This window comes from Lucilia sericata, unplaced genomic scaffold, assembly GCF_015586225.1.
Source record: "Lucilia sericata isolate MDLA Ls3-8-SP2 unplaced genomic scaffold, ASM1558622v1 Contig000094F_arrow, whole genome shotgun sequence".
Classification (NCBI taxonomy): Eukaryota; Metazoa; Arthropoda; class Insecta; order Diptera; family Calliphoridae; genus Lucilia; species Lucilia sericata.
The window spans coordinates 19,081-40,770 of record NW_023994126.1 but is presented as its reverse complement, the minus strand read 5'-3'; the positions used below and the strand labels follow the sequence as shown (position 1 = coordinate 40,770).

Sequence of the window (21,690 nt, the reverse complement as noted above, 5' to 3'; positions counted from 1 at the left end):
TACTCAGAAATTTAAAATTTTTTGTTATTAGCGTTTTATTAATGATTTTTTGATTGATTTTAAAATCGATTTTTATGATACAAGAAATTTTAAATTGTTTATTTTTTTTAATTAATAATAAATTTACACAAAATTGTCTACAAAATCTTATAAAAACAACGAAACTTTTTTTCCCCTTTATATAAAATTTTTAAAAATCGAAATTATCTTACCAATTTAGCTTGAACACAAAATTTAACTTTTTATCAAAACTGAAAATTCAATTTAGCATAAGTGAATAGTTTTGCCACATATCATGTTAAAATACATACATACAAAACAGTTAAGTGGAATCTCATGAATGTGCTTCACTAATTTGATTCGAAAATAAGTGCCTAGGACCTATTTTAGAGTCAATTTTTGGGTTTGTTACAGAAATGTTACACGCTATAAAGGCTTAAGTTCATGATTGGCTTCAAAAAGCCTGTATAAGAACGAAATTCTACACAAACAATTGTTATATGAATCAAAATCTCTCTACCAAATTTCATGTGGGTCAGTCCATAATTGACCGAACACCCCATATTACCTCTCTTACAACAAATCGGTTTACTGTAGTGAATCGTTCAAAAATTAATGTACTATAAGATTTAACAAAAATGATATGAAACTAATAACTCTTTCAAATTGTGTACACCTCGGTACATAATTAATGGAATTATTCCGAAAATCTCCCTGGTGTTCATATTAATATTAATATATCGACACCCTATATTCAAAAAGTGCTAACTCAATCTTGGGCCAAAGTGAGTTTTTGATGGCAAATGATTCCTCAATACATTCTCCGCGTCTGGTATAAATTTGGGATCAAAATATTAACTTTTGTGCTTTTTGTATCTGTTTTGTCTACTACACAAAGTAGAATATTTTTTTAAGAAAATAAGTGCTATCTCCCATAGTAATTTTACAACATTTTTTGAAAGATTAATTTTATTAAATATTTATCTCCGCTATTATAAAATATGACATACTGAACAGGAATCTGTTTAATAAATTGGAATTCAATATTTAGTTTCGGAAATATAGTCATTTTTATTTTACCAATAAATGTTTCAATTTTAAAATTTTCCTTTGAACAAAATGTGCTAACTAAAGATAAATCCTTGAAAAACACAAAATGTATTAATTTGTATATAATTATAAATTGGTAAGATTATTATAAACATATTATGGAAAGATAGTTATTAATTTGTTCAACATTATACAAATTAAACAGTTTTTTTCCTCTCCTGAAAACTAGACATTTTTGAATTAGCACTTTTTGAATATAGTGTCTCGATATGTGTAATTTTAAACATTTTCGAACATGATTCTCTGATTTCGATGAAATTTGGTATACACATTTTTTGTATCAATACAAAATTAAAAGTTTTCCAAAATTTTCAAATTCGTTACGGTTTAGAGATTGAAAATCCACATTTTTTCTCAAAGGTATAAAATTTAATATCGTATATTTTCTAAACTACTTTTCCGATTTTATAATTTTTGTATCTTCCATTTTTACTACACTAAAATATACAACATATACAAACAACAGAATGGGATCATGAGGGGATCTCTAGAAAGTTAACTTTTAGTAAAACAGTCCATATCATTTCTATACAAATTTAAAAATTTATACTTTTGTTCATTGATGAAAAAAAATAATTCAAACAAAAAATAAATAATGTGAATTAATTTACTAAAATTCAATTTTCTTGCGGTCTCCTCATGAACCCATTCTAATTTTTTTGTGATATAATTGCCAAGCTACTTTTAAAATTGTTTAAACCTAGAAAACCCATAAAAACTAGACTAGAAATAATAATAATGTTAATATTTTTAAGAAAAAATAAAAATCCCCAAAAATAGCGGAAAAATTACAAAAAAAAAATCCCAAAATTTTACGAAAATCCCCAAATCCCTCCCCACGAAAATCTGTCCCCAAATAAAACTTGAAATTCCCAATTTGGGAACAAATCCCCACATCTGGCGACACTGTTCGTGAGGAATGTTACACTCCCGTTCACTTAAATAGGTTCACTGTTTTGTTTACAATCAAATTAATTATTTGCAAAAAAATAATGCACTAATTAGTAATATTAAAATTTTATATAATAACATGATGTCTTAGGTATCACTTGTAAGACAACAATTAGCGCAATACCTAATAGCTGATTTTTAATAATTTTTTTTCTAACATACGTTTTTTAGCTCAATTTTTGGCTCACTTCATTAGGTTCATTCAGAATAAAATCAGTTTACTTACTGCTGGCAGTGCGTAAAATCCATTCATATTCTAGTGGCTGTGAATATAGAGAATATATTAAAAAAAAAATAAGTTGCGGTAAGCCATTAACTAAAGAATAACATGGCAAAATTATGTATATGTGTCAATGGGTGGAATGTCTATCATTGTTGCCAGAGCCTTGGTCTCATGGCTCCACTTATGTATATCCAAGCAGCATGTACGCTGAACTACCTGTAGTAGTTTGATATTACACTTTTTTCCAATGAATTCCACCAGATTATTGAAGCATAACTTATAATTTGTCTAATTACACTATTATAAAGCTAATGTGTCTTAGTAGTACTAAGGCTCCATTTCATGCCTAAGGTTCTACTACATAGCGCCCAGCACTGATATGCCCTGTTAATCCTTTCCTATATCGTCCCAGTTTTGTATTTTAGTACTATGTGTATTTTTTCGAAATGTTTTTTATTGTTGCAATTTGTATCTCTACTGGTTATATTTATGTGTACAAATGCATTTATCGATATCATAATTGGTTTAGGATTTAGCAAAAGCACCTATGTGATTTCAATATATTAAATGCTCCAACAAAAAGTCCTATGTGTCCTATTAAATCATATAACCGCCATAATATTATTTTATTTACACTAGTTAATATAATACCGAAAATAATGGATCATCTCTCGCCTTTTGGTGTATTCAACAACTTAAAATCACTTTATAGGTCGATTCAATCTCGTCAGTCCTTCCGTTAATATTTTTATTTAAAGCATTTGCTGTACTTATATGAAAAAACAAAGTAGGCTGTATTTTTATGAAATTTTGTGAGACTAATCTACGTATGTGGTAGATTAAGCCCATTAAATTAAATTCCAAATTTAAAGTATAGTTGCAACTTCTAAACCTATTTGAAATTTTGCTTAGAATTTTTTAACTTCAATCAGACATGGGTGATTTGCATTAACACTAAATTAAATAAAAATTTACTTAATGCAAATAATTTTACACTAACATACAATTAGGCTCATTTAATGCATTAATTTTGCATTAACATTAAATATTTTTGATTTTAATGCATTAATTTTGCATTAACATTAAATATTTTTAAAATCAATGCATTAATTTTAGGTTTAGGATAAGAAGGGTTATACACCAACAAAAACCATTGTAATCCTCTTCAAGAAGGGAAAATTCAAAAACAGAGAAGTAAAGACCACTACAAACAAGACAAGGTAAAGAGGATATATGAATGGAAAACGGGTCTATTCCTAAGGGGATACAACCTATAACATTTGTCCAGTCAGAATCCCTATCAGAACTCCAGTTCTATAAGTATTTTGATAGCACCCAAATCAAGTTTTGGCCAGAGGGCCTTTGATATTTTGCAATCCAATCTACTATTCCATAACTGGTTGATGACATCACGTTTCCTTTCGAATATCAACCTATTATAGTGACAAATGGGTGGTTTTACCATCCTTTATCTGTCCGCTATATCAAGGTTCGAACCTAATCTAGCTAGGTCGTCCACAACCTCATTACCATGCTCGTTACAATGCCCTGGCACCCAACACAATCTAACGACAAACAGTCTCATAATTTCCCTAAGGGCATTCCTACAATCTGCAACCAGGTGCGAATGCACCGTGTGACATGCTAATGCTCTGAGAGCAGCTTGACTACTAACATAAATAGTCACAACCGACCCCAGATCGATATGATTGCGTATCAGTTCAGTCGCTTTCCAGATCGTTGGGATCTCTGCTTAGAAGACACTACATTCATCAAAGAGTCTGAAAGACCGTTTTATGTTGATATCAGCGATATAGACACTGGCACCCGTACCGGTATCCATCTTGGACCCTTTTCAGTGAAGACTACACACCCCCCAAACAGTCTATCGGATACAAGCCAATCATCCCTAGTTGGAAATTCTATCAAAGGTGTTTTCCCGTAATTCCGCGAAGGGAATTACCCTGATCAAGTAGATAAACTTCGTACAAAATTTTTGTATGATTATCGCGCACAGGTTTGACTAACGAAGACTCGTATAGTCTTAGTAGATTACTAGCCACCACACCCACTACAAAATGTTCTATAGGTGATAGGTTCAGAATGATCAAGGAAAGTTCCTAAATACTTAGCTCCTCTAGATAAACTTAATTCGACGCCATCCAACCGTGGCAATCTAAAATTGTCTACCTTATACCTTCTGGTAAATAGTACCAGTTCCGTTTTACAAGGATTAACAACCAGTCCCTTATAATTCGCCCATAACTAGAGTTCTCCTAATGTAGTGTCCATTAGAGTGACCGCAAAAAGTCGATGTTGGAATCTTGAGATAGCCGAAATTTGAGCTCGATTAATAAACGTTACACAGTGGTATAGGAAAAAAAAGAGGGAAATAATTCGGTAACTTCTAAACGGTTAATCCGATTTTAATGAAATTTGGTATGCACAAAGAGGAGCTGTTGTCGAGTTTAGGTTTTGAATTTGGACCTTATAAGCCAACCAGGGGCCCGACGGGGGGTCCTCAAATTAGGACACCTCGGCTATGTTATATTTTTAAAACGATCCTATTTCTTCATTTTAGTTCCGATTCGTATATAGAATCTCCTCATCGAGCACTATAAAAAATGTCGTCGTAGCAGTAAATTATCTCTTATAGTTTAGGAGATATTCGCATTTGAAAAGTAAAATTTTAAAATTTTTACCGTCCTTACTTTAGTTTTTTTGATAATAGCGGGTCCAAATATTCCCGATTTTCGCCATTTTTTCTTATTCGGTTAAAAACAAGTTTATATATCAAGCAGTGAAAGAATTATGTAAAAATCATGACTGAGTCCAAAGTTATAGGCATTTTAATTTAAAAAATAAAAAAAAGGCGATTTTTTGTCATTTTTTTGGGAAAAAAGTATCTTTTTCTTTTTAAGTTATCTAAAAAGTTTCTAAGAAGATGTATATAGAATTTATACTTTTTGGAAAGCTGACTTTACATAAAGTACGATAAATGAAACAAAACCTAAAAATTTTTGATACCGAGGGGACCAGGTCCATCCAAAAAAACCCTATTTTTTATGGAAAATTCAATTTTGAGCAAAAATTCTCAAATCGCATAGTCGATATCAAATTATAGTGACCTGTTTTATATAACCCAATATGTTCTTAATCATTTTGTAACGGGTTTCGATAACCCCGCCCCTGGTATGGATATAATAGGCAAAAAACCAAAAAATCCCATTTTTGGGATTTTTTAAAACTTTTTTGGGAATTCCGGGATTTCTAATAAGAAATTTCGAAATTTTTATTTAATTTTGGATTTTGAGTAAAAAACTCTACCTAACTATAAAATTTCATCAAAAAATATTCATAAATAAAATTTTTATTGCAATTTGAAAAATTTGTATCTTCGCAAAAACTGAATAAAAAACATTTTTTAATTTTTAAAAAAAAAAGTATTCCGCGAATTTTTTAATTTTCAAAAATTATATACAGTTTTGAAAAATAGACAAAATTACCTTTCCATTGATATATAACATGCCTACCTAATGTTTTTTAAGTGACAAATTAATTAGGGAAAACTAAACATCTTTTAGAAAATTTTCCTAGCACTATTATTTTCATTCATATATGTAACAAATTTAAGAGTTAATCTTATGGATGAAAATAATAGTGCTATGTAAATTTTCTAAAAGATGTTGAGTTTTCCCTAATTAATTTGTCACTTAAAAAACATTAGGTAGGCATGTTATATATCAATGGAAAGGTAATTTTGTCTATTTTTCAAAACTGTATATAATTTTTGAAAATTAAAAAATTCGCGGAGTACTTTTTAAAAAAAAAAAATAAAAAATGTTTTTTATTCAGTTTTTGCGAAGATACAATTTTTTCAAATTGCAATAAAAATTTTATTTATGAATATTTTTTGATGAAATTTTACAGTTAGGTAAATTTTTTTACTTAAAATCCAAAATTAAATAAAAATTTCGAATTTTCTTATTAGAAATCCCGGAATTCCCAAAAAAGTTTTAAAAAATCCCAAAAATGGAATTTTTTGGTTTTTTGCCTATTATATCCATACCAGGGGCGGGGTTATCGAAACCCGTTACAAAATGATTAAGAACATATTGGGTCATATAAAACGGGTCACTATAATTTGATATCGACTATGCGATTTGAGAATTTTTGCTCAAAATTGAATTTTCCATAAAAAATAGGGTTTTTTTTGGATGGACCTGGTCCCCTCGGTATCAAAAATTTTTAGGTTTTGTTTCATTTATCGTACTTTATGTAAAGTCAGCTTTCCAAAAAGTATAAATTCTATATACATCTTCCTAGAAACTTTTTAGATAACTTAAAAAGAAAAAGGTACTTTTTTCCCAAAAAAATGACAAAAAATCGCCTTTTTTATTTTTTTAAATCAAAATGCCTATAACTTTGGACTCAGTCATGATTTTTACATAATTCTTTCACTGCTTGATATATAAACTTGTTTTTAACCGAATAAGAAAAAATGGCGAAAATCGGGAATATTTGGACCCGCTATTATCAAAAAAACTAAAGTAAGGACGGTAAAAATTTTAAAATTTTAATTTTCAAATGCGAATATCTCCTAAACTATAAGAGATAACTGCTACGACGACATTTTTTATAGTGCTCGATGAGGAGATTCTATATACGAAATTTTGTTTAAATCGGAACTCAAATGAAGAAATAGGATCGTTTTAAAAATTTAACATAGCCGAGGTGTCCTAATTTGAGGACCCCCCGCCTGGCCCCTGGTTGGCCTATAAGGTCCAAATTCAAAACCTAAACTCGACAACACCTCCTCTTTGTGCATACCAAATTTCATTATACATACTGCATACTTCTTATATTTTGATATTATGTGATAAATGTTGCTTTTATGTAAATATTTTACATATTATTGTTAAAGAATCATAATGTACATGGATTTAGTATTTCAAAAAGATGTAAAATACAAAACTTGGTTCAAAAATGTAAATGTTATTAAAAATTCCCCAGACCATTAACATGTTTTAATGAGAATTTCTAAATATTTCTAAATTTCACCTTTGACCTCCAAAGTTTACGCCTTAGGATTTTCCGATATATAGCTGAGAACAGGTCCACGATGTCTTTTAAGGATAAACACTATATTTGAGTAAATATAGATATATTTTATGTAATAAAATAGGTTTATTAGAATATTTTCCAAAATAAGCTAAATTTTTTTTCCACATTTCCTAATTTTACTGTTCTTGAGTTATAGCTTCATATGATAGCTTTTTGGCCAAAAATTTGGATTTATTCAAACTTTGAGCGACGAGCGGCACGTGTTAACGTCTATTCATCGAGCTCAAATTTCGACTATCTCAATATCTGGAAAGGGGAATCATTTTGTGTGGTTAAGACGGACAAGATTCCGACATTTTTTTCTCCCCATATAAGATCCGGTCAGTCTAGTGTTCATGATGTCACTGATGATGGATAGACATTTTTCTTTCACCACGTCGTCCGCGTAGGTAACTATCTTCCTTCCCTTAGATTCAAATAGCCTTAGGATACCATTAAACGACAGTAGCCACAGAAGAGGATATAAAACACCCCCTGTGGTGTCCCCCTGGTAACTCTTCTTCTAATGCAATGATCCCCTTTGGTAGAGTTAATAATTTTACTGCTAAGTATGCAGACTATCCATCTCATCAGGAAGTCTTGAACTCCGAGCTCTATAAGCGAATCTCTAATAGCCTTAATCCTTATATTGTTGAAGGCTCACTCAATATCCAAAAAACGCGGCCAATGCCTACATATAATGCCTATTCCTCATACCTTGCTCAACACAACTTACCACCGCATGCAGTGAACTCTCAACCGATTTACAGATTGTGCCCCTTGGTTCTTGGATAATATCCGAGTTCATTGACATTGTCAATGCATTCACAGTACTGGGACCATGAAATCCTTTTGAGATCAGCCTAATTCTTATTGAAACCTATTGAACAATTTCCTAACAGTCGACCTTTGAATTCTAAGTTCCCTGGTCCACCACTTGAGTTGCTCTCTTTTGCTCGGAAAAGTAACCAGACAAAAAAGCTCATAGCTTTCTTTAAGTATGTCTGTGAATTTATTCACAACCCCCTCTAAATCCGTTGGCAACAAATCGTACAAGGCCCGTTGTGTCAACCCTCTACCTTTTCGTTAAAGGTTCCCCAATTTGTCTTCCTAGGATCCCTAAAAGGTGCACTCCTAGCCAATACAAAATCTAGTGTGAAGATAATGCGACTATGGTTCGAAAATGAACAATCCGTTGTAACCTTCCAATCCCTAACGAGATCTTCTAAACGGTTAATTAAAGTTATATCTATAACTGCCTCCCTATTTTTGTTCCTGAGCGTCGGCGTATCGCCCTTGTTCCAGATGATGAGAATATTATCAGTTATAAAATCAAATCTTTGCTGCCCCATTGGCAACACAGTCCTTCACTAGGATCGCACTCTTCCTTTTCGCATATGTCGTCAGCACGCATCTCTGAGCCGGGTGGGTCAGTCGCCTCGCACGGCATATACACCAAAGCCAGTGTGAGCGTTCGCTTCTCTGTTTATAACGGTTATATTAACGCTCCTGAAAGAATGAGAAAACCCAATTCATTCTTTGCCATCATACACGTCCTTACCTTGTCCACAGAAGACGGGACAAATTAGGTGTAACCTTTGACCCTTAAGCCAAGAACCTTATTGTTGTTAATCCAAGGTTCCTGGATAAGGGCCACGTCCGTATGTGAATCTATGAGAAATGCTACTAAATCGGGACATCTAGAACTTACGATCCACCGCGAATCGAAAGTCCTTGCCAGTATTCTCCTTACACACCAGTGAGTTCACATGTCTCCATTGGTCTGTAAGAAGTCTACCATTCTGTTTGGCCAATACTGCCAGTATGGTTTGCACCGTTCTCACGGGTGGTGGAATCCACATTGTTACTATTGACCGTAGTGGCAATTCGGAAGCCTGTATCACCTCAAGATTTGCTGCTGGGTTAATGTCGCTACATTTGCCAATTGCCGATTTTAACAACTCCAAGGAGTTTTTGTTTCCGCAATTGACAACCTTCACGCCCTTAAACCAGTCTGCACCATTGATGCAAATATCCTCCGAATTACCCTCAAAGATGGCGATTTCATCAATCAGCCTACCTTCAATCAATTGCCAGAAATCGGTACTGATCCTCCCATCTGGATTCCAATCAATGACTGCCACTTGAAGGCATACATCCAGGCTGGTTGACTGCTTCACCTTCTTGCTGGATGAAGAGGGTTGATCATACCCAGATATGGCTCTCTTAATTGTCTCCTTAACTTCAGACCTCTTCTTTGAGTTTGGTGACTTTGACACCACTGGAACTTTGAGGAATCCGCCTTTGCCATTTTCGACAGAAAGGCGAGAGACCTCAAAGTCCCGTTCCTAGCCGTCTCCTCCTTCGTTCGGCCTGCATTGTTATTATTTCGTGGAGGGGTGCTTGGCTTCTCCTCCACGACTACTTGCCGAACGACCTGTGGACGGTCCTCTCCCAACTGTCCACTTTGGATTCCCTTGGCCTCATTAGCAGGGGACATGGATTTTCCCATTTATTTATTTATTTATTCCTTAGGGGGAGAACTAGTCAGATATTATGGTTGTAACCCCTTAGGAATAGACCCGTTTTCCATTCATAAATCCTATTTATATATCTTCTTACCTTCTTGTCTTGTTGTAGTGTTCTTTGCTTCTCTGTTTTTGAATCTTCACTTCTTGAAGGGAATCACCATGGACCTTATGGTGGATATACATAGTTGTTTTTATGGTGTATAACCCTTCTTAACCTAAACCTTAAACCTGAAGCTGAGAGAGGGCAGATTGTCCATCACCTCACGGACTAAAAAACTGGAAATAACAAATATGGGAAATAAAAAGGTAAAAGTTACGGTGCAGGGCCTCAATAACCCAGTACCGGCGGCAAGTGTTGATCTACTCGCTAGACACGTGTCGTCGTCATCCTGCAATCGTGAGCAAAAACATAGGGGCAAAAAAGAAGGGTGTACTCGGAGAGAGCTCTAAGCTACCACAGCCTTTAAATATAGAAAATCGCAAAAAGGATGAAGTAGAGCAAGCCCCGGAAAACGAGGAAGGAGAGGCTAGACGTCATCAATATATACTGCACATATTGGAAGGTTATACACAATCATCGGACGTGTCTTATCGCATAACAGACACAGAATATGTTGTAAACTTTGAAACGATGATCAAAGGTAGAATGTCTTGGTCAAGCGGAACATTTGAGCAAAAACCAGTAGGAATCCGTTGTTATACGGATGGCTCTAAATTAGGGGACAAAGTTGGCCTGGGGTTCTAAATATTTATATTCGCACTAAATATTTAGTTAAATCAATATTTCACTAGCACTAAATATTATTTCAAAAAATATAATTTTCACTAATTTTCATCAGCTTAGTGGAAGTGAAGCTTATATTTTTATCACTAATATTTTTTTGTGATATTTTATTTTTTTACTATAACTCAATTAAGTGATAGTGTAGAGAAAAGCACTACACTCAAATAGTTAAAAATTTTAACAGTCACTAACAAAAGGCAGCAATAATTTTCTTTGCACTAATTTTTTTAAATGAAAATTAAAGAATTTGTAAGACAATAAATGATTCAATTTTTTAAAAGGTACATGGACCCTACATGAGCAGTTACTCCAAAAATATGTCATGCTTTAAAAAGAAATGAAACACCTGAATTCCAAAACTGTTCCAGTAGAAAATTTACCGACAGCCAGAAAGGCGATATCAGGTGATAGAATTAAATCTAAGACCGTATTGGATGGTAAGAAAGCTCTAACAGAGTACTCTCCCAGAATAAGGTTCACATCATATGGGCACCAGGCCACTCGGGAGTAGTCGGCAATGAAAAAGCGAATGTAATAGATTTAAAGGGAAGGGAGCTCGAGGTAGTTAACCTGACGAACGCAAAACCATATGACGCAACGAGGGCAGAAATAAAATTATGGGTGAGAGAAACCCATAAGGCCTCTAGGAATAATTAATCCGTGGGTAGAACCACAAAGAACCTATGGGGTGATCCAGGACCCCAGGAACCTATGGGGAGAGCAGGACGAGAAGCCTCTTCAAAATGAACAAGTCTGAGGTTAGTATGATGGTACGTATTCTGAGTGGACACAAAGGATTACGAGCACATCTATACAAAATTGGCCGTGCGATTCAGACAAATGTAGAGCATGTCAGGCATTCTTTGCCACTGTCAGGCATTCGTCGACGTTAGATCCGAGTATCTTGGAAGTGATGTTATTACGGAAATAACATTCCTGACTAACACTGATTGGAAAATTCTTATAAATTATGTCCAGGAAACTGAGTTTCTGAAAATTGAAAAAAAATTTACTCAGTGAACAATGTTTTTTCCTATTTAATGTACGATACATTCTTCTATCAACCTAAACTAACATATACGGAAAACTTACAACAAGCTAAAAGAAGATTTTCGCGTATTTATCCATAATTTATTTGATTTTTTTTTTAAATTTCCTTCTCAGTTTTCGTTTGTTGATTGAACATTTTTAATTTATGTAAATTATTTTTATTTTTGAACTTTTTTTTCAAACGTTTGTATTTTCTTTATCTTTTCTTGGAAACCATAATAAAAAAATAAGTAAGAGTGTTATATTCGGCCATGCCGAATCTTATATACCCACCATCAAATCATCCTTATTAATAAACTTTATCGAAGCAATTTCCTCATTTATTAGATCTATGTTGAATTTTATCATCATATTTCAATATTAATATGAATATCAAGCTAATATTTGGAAGAGTGCCTTTAAATTTCTGAAGGAAATCGATAATTGGGGGTTGGATCAGTTATCGACCGATCCTCACCAAATTCAGTTGAAACATTTTAGTTCCTATAAAACTACCGTAATTTGGAGCCATAGATAAGTGTTAAAGTAATTTTATCGAGTAAATCTTATATAAGGGTCAATTACTTATATAAGATCTTCATAAACTTTTGTACATAAATTATGTAATTTTCAGTAATAATGAGAGTTAAAGTAATTTTCTGAAGTGGTAATTTATCAATCCAACTTCATCAACGTCGGTAGGAAGATTTCAGTTATCATAAAACTTGTTTATGTTGAATTTCATATATGTATCTAGTCATATTTTTATGCCAGTAATGAGCGTTAAAGACGCCCTTATACGGGGGGTGGGGTCAATTATGAACCGATCCTCCTAAAATGTAGAACTATTTTTGTTCATACAAATATTGTTTATGTTGCATTTTTGAGCCAGTAATGAGCGTTAAAGTAATTTTCTAAAGGGGGCCTTATATGGGGGGTAGGGTCAATTATACCGATACTCATAAATATCTGATACTCATAAATATCTGAAGAGGACATTTTTGCTCATACAAAACTAGTTTATGTGAAACTTCATCGCTGTAGTCATATTTGAGTGTTTACAGCCAGTAATGAGCTTTACAGTCATTTTCTGAAGACGACCTTATATGGGGGTAGTGTCAATTATGGACCCATCCTCATTAAATTTAAGAAAATGATTTTAGTTATTATAAAACTTTTTTATGTCGAATTTTATTGCTATATATGCTTCTTAAGGTCAGATATGAGCATTAAAGCAACGGTGGCCAGAAAGAGAATGTTTAAAACTCATATGTAGTGTAAAATATAAAAGAGAACATAAATGAAAATATGTGTATTATATTAGTATTATAAATGAATAACGGAAGGAATGTATGTATTGTTGTATGTATGTATGTTAAATGTATCTACATATTAGGTATTCAAATGATTAACCGTCAATCGTTTAATCAATACAATTTAGGCGATTAATTGCTTGAACAAATGAAAATACAAATATAATTAGAAATAATTATATGTCTAATAAATCTTTCTATAAAAAGTATTGTAATGGCTTTTGAAAATATTCTCTGTGTATCCATAGCTTCCAGATTTGACGATTTATCGTCATTTTGACGATTCTTCGTTTCAAAAATAGCAAAGTGACGATTTTTTCCTTGAAACTGACGATTTTTGAAAAATTAAAAAAAATAAAGATTTTATATTTTTTTTTTATTTTACAGTGAAAAAAGGAAATTAATATTAAACTTGGAATTCAGTAAAAATAGAATTTATATTATAATGAAAACTAGAAATTAAATTCTAGAAGAGCTATTATAAAACATTCTAAGTCGAAAAAGTGTGTTTTGAGTTTTAAGCTCTCAAAGCTTAAACATTTTTTACATCTAAATGTGTATGCTATGTACATTATTTCTTATAGCTTTTCTGAAGTAAAATATAAAATGGCTTAAGAATTATATCCGTTAAATCTGCACATAATCTGAAGAGATTTGTTTTTGTAACTTCGTCAGACAATTAAGCGAATAATATAAATTTCCTTTAGATATTTAACAGAATAGTCTGCAGATTTTCTGATATTTTTTACTCGGTCATTTTGTTCCCATTTTGAGTACTTTTGTAAGAAAACTTTGCGACAACTCTGCACATTATCTGAAGGAAATTTTGTTTTTTTTTTTAAATAAAAATCATGCACAAACCTGTTTCTATTTTGAAATTCGTCAACTGTACTTTAAAAGGGAATTTAATTTTTATTTTCTTTTATTTTCTTAGTTGGTCTTTGGAAAGCAAGTAAACAACATCTGCATATGAGATGATTATTGTTTAAATTTCTTTAAACTTTGTTAATACACAAAAAATAGAAAAATGATATCATTTTTTTGTGGTTTAATTTTATAATTTTAAATAGATGTATATAATGAACTCTATTTTCGTATATAATATGTAAGTAGTATGGTTTAATTTTATTAATTTAAAAAATATTCTATAAGTTTCTATATTTATTTATGTACCCTTAAGAAGTCATGAATAATGGAAGCTTATAAATTATTATTAAAATTAATAAAATTAAAACATAATAAATTATATACATATATGAAAATAGTTTTCATCAGACATTGATCAGAATAATCAGGCCATTTTCTTATACTTGATCAGACTTTTGTACGAACTGTCGGACATTTTATCAGACATTTATCCGACATCTATCAGACTTTCTTATACTTGATCAGATTTTTGAACGAACTGTCGGACATTTTATCAGACACTTATCCGACATCTATCAGACTTTCTTATATTTGATCAGACTTTTATACGAAATATCGAAAGAATGTCAGATATGGTATCATACATTTGTCCGACTTTAATCAGATTTGTCGAAAATTCCTTCAGAATTTCCCCAGGAATTTACATCAGATTTCGTACCTAATTCTGACCGAAAATTCTGCACATTTTTCCGAATTTCCTCAGACAAAGAGTTCCGAATTCCGAGCAACCTTTCATACGATTTTCGCAACGAAATCTGACGGAATTCGGATACGAAATCGGCAACTTGTGCAGACTGTCGGTACGAATTCGTTACGAATTCGGCAAAAATTGTTTAGTGGGTAGTTTGTATTGCGTTTGTATAAGTGAGAATAACACAATGCTCGCAGGCAGGGCTGCCAGATAAATTTTTGAAAAAATTGTCAATTTCCCGATAAATTTTTAAATAATCGTCATTTTGGTTTTCAGAAATCGTCAAAAAAAATCGGAAAATATGAAAAGCTTAAAATTTTTATAAAAAAATAAAAATAATGTAATATTTTAAGATGAAATATATTTAATTTTTTTAATTTTTCAAAAATCGTCAGTTCCAAGGAAAAAATCGTCAAATCGTCACTTTGCTATTTTTGAAATGAAGAATCGTCAAAATGACGATAAATCGTCAAATCAGACAGCTATGCTCGCAGGGGCATGTTTCTCCACCATTGCATTAAAGTCATTTACTGAAGGGGCCCTTATATGGGGGATGGGGTCAATTATGGGCCTATCCTTATAAAATTTTACAAAGAGATTTAGGTTCCCATACAACATGTTTGTGCCGAATTTCACCACTATAGATGCTTCTTTTAGCCGGTTATTAGCGATAAAGCCATTTTCTGAAGGGGGCCTTATATGGGAGCTAGGCGAAATCGTGGACCGATTTGTCAATTTTCAATACCAAACAAACTTCATCAACTAAAAGTAATCATTCAAAATTTCAGCTCGCTATCTACTTCCATTTGGACTCTATCGTGTTTTCAACAGACAGACAGACACACAGACGGACGGACATGGCTAGATCGTCATAGATTTTAAATAGGACCCAAAATATATATACTTTTATGGGTCTTAGACGAATATTTCAATGTGTTACAAACGGAATGACAAAAACAATATACCCCCCATCTTTTTTGATGGTGGGTAAATAAAGTAGAATCCAAGGCGAATAGACTATAAGGTGAAGTCATTTCATTTTGCGGCGAATTCATGAAATTTTTTATATATGTAGTTTGACAGCGTCGGGTTTGAGAGAGAATTTTTTTTATATGGAGTTTGACAGCTTCGGGCTAAATTTCCATGGACAAAAAAACAATCAGCTGTTTCACCTTATTAGTTTCGCCATGGTAGAATCAGTAGAAAAGTACGTTATCAATTTTAAATGCCTTGAATTGTCACAAAAAAGAAAATTAAAAAATATAAAATAAAACATCAAATTGAAATTTTTTTTCTGAAAAAGTTAAATTAAATAATTTGAATAAAAAAGTTTGCAAAGCCAATAAAAATCAAAAACAGTACCCCGTTTCTGTAACTTTTAGTGAGAAGTTCTCACATCGAGAAGTGTGAAACAAAAAATTCCATCGTTTCTCGATTTGTGAGTAAAAAGTGTTTCTGTAACTTAAAGTGAGAAGAGGCTACACGAATTACGTTTTTATTGGAAATTTCCAATAAAACAGCTGTCAAAAATATAAAAATTAAAAGAAGAAAACGAACAAATTTATAAACGAAGAATAAATAAACAAAAAATATAGAAATTAAATGAAAATTGTTCGAAAAATTATCCCACTAAATTCGCCCTTGCCAAATTTACGCCCACGTACTTTTTTAGCATTTGCTTCTGTACATACGAAATTCCTCGTATTTTCTAAAAATTAGTGAACAATATTTATTTTAATCTTAATTAATTATAAATATAACATTACTTTTTCATTATTTCATAGAATTCATGTTTAAATTAATTTTTTTTTAATTAAAATTTTACTTTCCGCACCGTTTTAAAATGTGAGTTTTTTTGACAGTTCATGTGAGAAACTTCTCACAAAATTTTCTTACAGAAACACTTTTACTCACAAATTTCCAATAACTTACTTCAAAAAACATAAATGACAGATAGTTCTCACAAAATTTTCTTACAGAAACACTTGCATGTGAGAAATGATATTTTGTTTCAATTCACATTGTTTTTTCTTCAATTTCACTGTTTCATGCGAGAAACTTCTCGATGCGAGAGTTACAGAAACGAGGCACAGGATACAAAAGTGTAGAATGCTATTTGCGTGTGCCGTTCATGAATCATTTCATGGTATTTTTCGTGGTTTTTCATTTGGATATCTGAAGCTTTTCTCTTTTCAGTTCTTTTGCGTTTGATTTTATAATGGTTGCTTGCAAAGAATAATAAGAAGTTGGACTATGACATTGTTTTACAACAATAACATTTCCTTCTCTTCACAGACGAGTTCTGTGTAAATTCAACACACTTTTGAGAACTCAATTCTCTCACAATACTTCAAAACTTTTTCCCGAAAATACCGGGATAATAGGACTTGAACGACGTTTTTCACAAACATATAACTATTTTTTAATTTTTTACACAATTTTATCGCATTTAACAATCCGAAATATTTTTATTTTTCACAAACTAAAGAAATATTTTTTTAATTTTTTTGACAATTAATTTTTGTGTGTTGAAATTAAAATTGACAAAACAAAGTTGTATATTTTGGTATTGAAAATTAAAAAATTATTTAAAATAAACTTATTTTTTTTGCAAAAAAAGAGATTTTAAGTCCGAAAAATATATTTATTAAATGTTTACTGATTAGATGTGGGCAAATAAATTAAAAAATCTGCGAATGTAGAAATTTAAATGTTATTTTTTTTCCTAAAATTTTTATTTACGATTTTATGCAAGTATGTATGTTTGAAAAGTGTGGTGAAAGTGGTTGGAGCTCCAATACTAATACAAAAATTCTACCAATACATACTTAGAGTTAGGTACCGAATGACAACTCCTTTACGTTCCAACTGACAAACCCCAATTTCTTTATATTCAAAAATTTTTCATGTAATTTGTTTTTGCATTTGGTACGCACTGATTCCAAAAACAATAATTGCGGCGAATTCATTTAATGAAAATATTTTGTGAAATTTTTATATTTTATAAAAAATATGTGCACTTAAAAATATAATTTGTGAAGATAATGAAGAGTGGAATAATGTTTGTTCCAAATGAAAAATTCTATTTGTGCCCAAAATTATCTAAAATTAATATTTTTGTGAAAAATAAACATAAAAATGTAAAAATTTGTGGAAAAATTATATAACGAATGAAAGAATCATTGTTGTAAATGGAAAATCCTACTCCGGCGGAGTAATTTTTAAGATTTACACGTTGTAGTCAGCTGCCGCCGGACGGGTAAATACCTAATATGTATGTGTTCTGTTATAAAAAGCGTTCCGGAACAAAATTTTGTTAGTTAATCACATTATATACACAGTGTAAATATAAAACAATTTATTAAATTTTTTTTAGATCTCAAAATTTGGCCATAACGTAGAAGAAATCTGCCGCCGGTCGGGTAAAAAACTCATGTGGGTTTTTTATACAAAGTGTTCCGGAACAAAATATTTTTAATTAATTGCGTTATCTACAAAGTGTAAATATAAAATATAAACAATATTAATTTTATATTTAATAGAAATATATTATTGTAATATAAAGTTGGTACATGCGTACCAATTTTTCATTGTTTATATAAGAAAAATATTTGTTTACAAATTCCTTGATATTTTCAGATTTTTACATTAATTATTCAAATTACTAACGAAGTTTTTCTGTCTTAAAAATAAAATTTTTTAAAATATACTCATGGTGTAGGGTATTATATGGTCGGCCATGCCCGACTAAATTTTCCTACTTGTTATATATGTAGAAGATTTAATAATAACTATTTTTTAGATACATGCGTCCAAACGACATTTACGTGCATGCCGAGATTCAGGGAGCATCGAGTGTCGTTGTTCCAACTGACAAACCCCAATTTCTTTATATTCAAAAATTTTTCATGTAATTTGTTTTTGCATTTGGTACGCACTGATTCCAAAAACAATAATTGCGGCGAATTCATTTAATGAAAATATTTTGTGAAATTTTTATATTTTATAAAAAATATGTGCACTTAAAAATATAATTTGTGAAGATAATGAAGAGTGGAATAATGTTTGTTCCAAATGAAAAATTCTATTTGTGCCCAAAATTATCTAAAATTAATATTTTTGTGAAAAATAAACATAAAAATGTAAAAATTTGTGGAAAAATTATATAACGAATGAAAGAATCATTGTTGTAAATGGAAAATCCTACTCCGGCGGAGTAATTTTTAAGATTTACACGTTGTAGTCAGCTGCCGCCGGACGGGTAAATACCTAATATGTATGTGTTCTGTTATAAAAAGCGTTCCGGAACAAAATTTTGTTAGTTAATCACATTATATACACAGTGTAAATATAAAACAATTTATTAAATTTTTTTTAGATCTCAAAATTTGGCCATAACGTAGAAGAAATCTGCCGCCGGTCGGGTAAAAAACTCATGTGGGTTTTTTATACAAAGTGTTCCGGAACAAAATATTTTTAATTAATTGCGTTATCTACAAAGTGTAAATATAAAATATAAACAATATTAATTTTATATTTAATAGAAATATATTATTGTAATATAAAGTTGGTACATGCGTACCAATTTTTCATTGTTTATATAAGAAAAATATTTGTTTACAAATTCCTTGATATTTTCAGATTTTTACATTAATTATTCAAATTACTAACGAAGTTTTTCTGTCTTAAAAATAAAATTTTTTAAAATATACTCATGGTGTAGGGTATTATATGGTCGGCCATGCCCGACTAAATTTTCCTACTTGTTATATATGTAGAAGATTTAATAATAACTATTTTTTAGATACATGCGTCCAAACGACATTTACGTGCATGCCGAGATTCAGGGAGCATCGAGTGTCGTTGTTCGAAACCCAACTGGGGGTGATGTACCTCCAAAAACCTTGTTAGAAGCTGGTACTATGGCTATTTCATACAGCGTTGCGTGGGATGCAAAAGTTGTTACAAACGCTTATTGGGTGCGCAGTGACCAAGTAAGCAAAACTGCTCCCACGGGTGAATATTTAGGTACAGGTAGCTTTATGATTCGTGGAAAGAAGAACTTTTTGCCATCCTGTCATTTAATTATGGGCCTTAGTTTGCTATTTAAACTGGAAGACAGCTTTATCGAAAATCATCGTGGAGAGCGGAAAGTACGAAGTTTTGAAGACGAACAAGAACACCAAGCCGAAAATCAATTGAAAATAACAACTTTGGAGAACGAAAAGCTAGATGATATTATAGAAGTAGACGTTGACCTTGAAGGGAACAATGACAAGAATGATGATGAAGATATAAAAAAAGAACTTGAAAATTTGACCCTACAGGATGATATCGAATTTCCAGATACACAGGTTAAAGTTGAACACGATACAGGACGGATATCTCTAAAAAATCAATTGATATCCTCCCATCAGGTGTCAAAAGAAACTGAACATGGCAAAAATGTTGACAAAACTTCGGTTGAGGAAGAAGAATCCACTATTATTCCTGCAGCTGCACCTCGTAGAAAACAACAACAAAATTCTAAAAAACGCAAGGAAGAAAAATATCGTAAATCTCAAAAAGAACAGGATCAGAAACTTCAAAAACAACAGTTCACCGATGATAGTGAAAACAAGAACAAGTCTCAGATAATTAAACGTGGCCAAAAAGGCAAACTAAAAAAGATTAAAGCCAAATACAAGGATCAAGATGAGGAAGAACGACAATTACGTATGCAAATTTTGAAATCTGCTGGGAAAATCAGTGAAGTTGCAGCTGATTCGAAGCAAGATGAGGAAAATTCCTCAATGACGAATATCAAATTGAAACACCCAAGTGAACAGAAACAAATGCAGGGAGAAGTGGAGGATTTGGATGACACACCAACTGGTGCTGATGTTGAAATGATTGATTCATTGACTGGTCAACCATTCGATCAAGATGAGTTGTTGTTTGTTATACCAGTAGTTGCGCCTTATCAGTCTCTTCAAAATTACAAGTTTGTATTGAATTTTGTTTGATTATTAACATTATTTCTTCTTAGTTTTAATTTTTTTTAAAATTAGATTTAAAGTTAAACTTACTCCTGGTACCGGAAAACGAGGTCGGGCAGCAAAAACAGCTCTCACTATGTTTTCAAAGGACAAATTGTGCACTCCAAGAGAAAGAGATCTTCTAAAGAGTATCCGAGATGAAGCCTTAGCTCGTAACATACCGGGAAAAGTAAAATTGTCTGCTCCACAGTTACAGAAGTTCAAAAAATAATATTATTTTGTGGATATCTGTAGAATAAATTGCCTTTGTAATGTATATTAATGTATTTGGAATATTGTATAACAATTCTAAAATCAAGAATAAATATATACATATGTATTTTAAATACATTTATAGCCAATCTTCAGGTGAACTATTAGCGATTATATTAAAATTAACCCCCAAATGTTGTTTTTGAGTACTCAGTTAATTTTGCCCAATAAAGGTAGTTTAAACTTGAATAAGAAATGCAGAAGCAAAAAATTAATACAATTTCTATAAAAATAAACACTAAGGTCCAATCTTTAGGTGAAAGATTAGCGATTGAATTAAAATTAATTAATTAGTTAATTTTGTTGTGGTTTAATCTTAAGCACGAAATGCAAAAGTGTAAACAGCTGATGCAAAAAAATTAATACAATTTTTATAAATAGAAACATTAAAATGTTCTATTTATTGATTAGTATAAATTATGGACAGTTCAAAATACATTTTTTTGTTTTTAATTTAAGTTTTCATTAATTTTCATATTAAATTTACAATTGTCTTCTTCTTTTTTATAAAATATGCATTGTTTTGATGACAAACAGTGAGTTTTCTGTTGTTTTGTATGGCAACACTGCGAAGTTTAATCTTGTACTTAAAAACATTAAAGGGGATTAACATAAAATTAAATTTATTTTTAGATTAACTAATCTGATTATTAATTGGCATTTGATTATCATCTCAAAAACCCGCTCTTAGAGTGCAGGAGTACAAGATTAAACTTCGCAGTGTTGCCATACAAAACA

General features: G+C 31.5%; 1 protein-coding gene across 2 annotated transcripts in view; it reads left to right on the top strand.

Annotated features, from left to right (window-relative positions):
• LOC119599865 (nuclear export mediator factor NEMF homolog) overlaps window positions 1–21,005 on the top strand; it is a 70,791-nt gene extending 49,786 nt beyond the window's left edge. For both annotated transcript variants that reach the window (XM_037949776.1, XM_037949775.1), the window contains exons 5-6: window positions 19,467–20,645; window positions 20,713–21,005. In XM_037949776.1, coding sequence (XP_037805704.1) covers window positions 19,467–20,645; window positions 20,713–20,911 — 1,378 coding nt within the window. In that variant the 3' untranslated portion in view covers window positions 20,912–21,005. The remainder of the gene's footprint in view (window positions 1–19,466; window positions 20,646–20,712) is intronic.
• The last annotated feature ends 685 nt before the right edge of the window (window positions 21,006–21,690 follow it).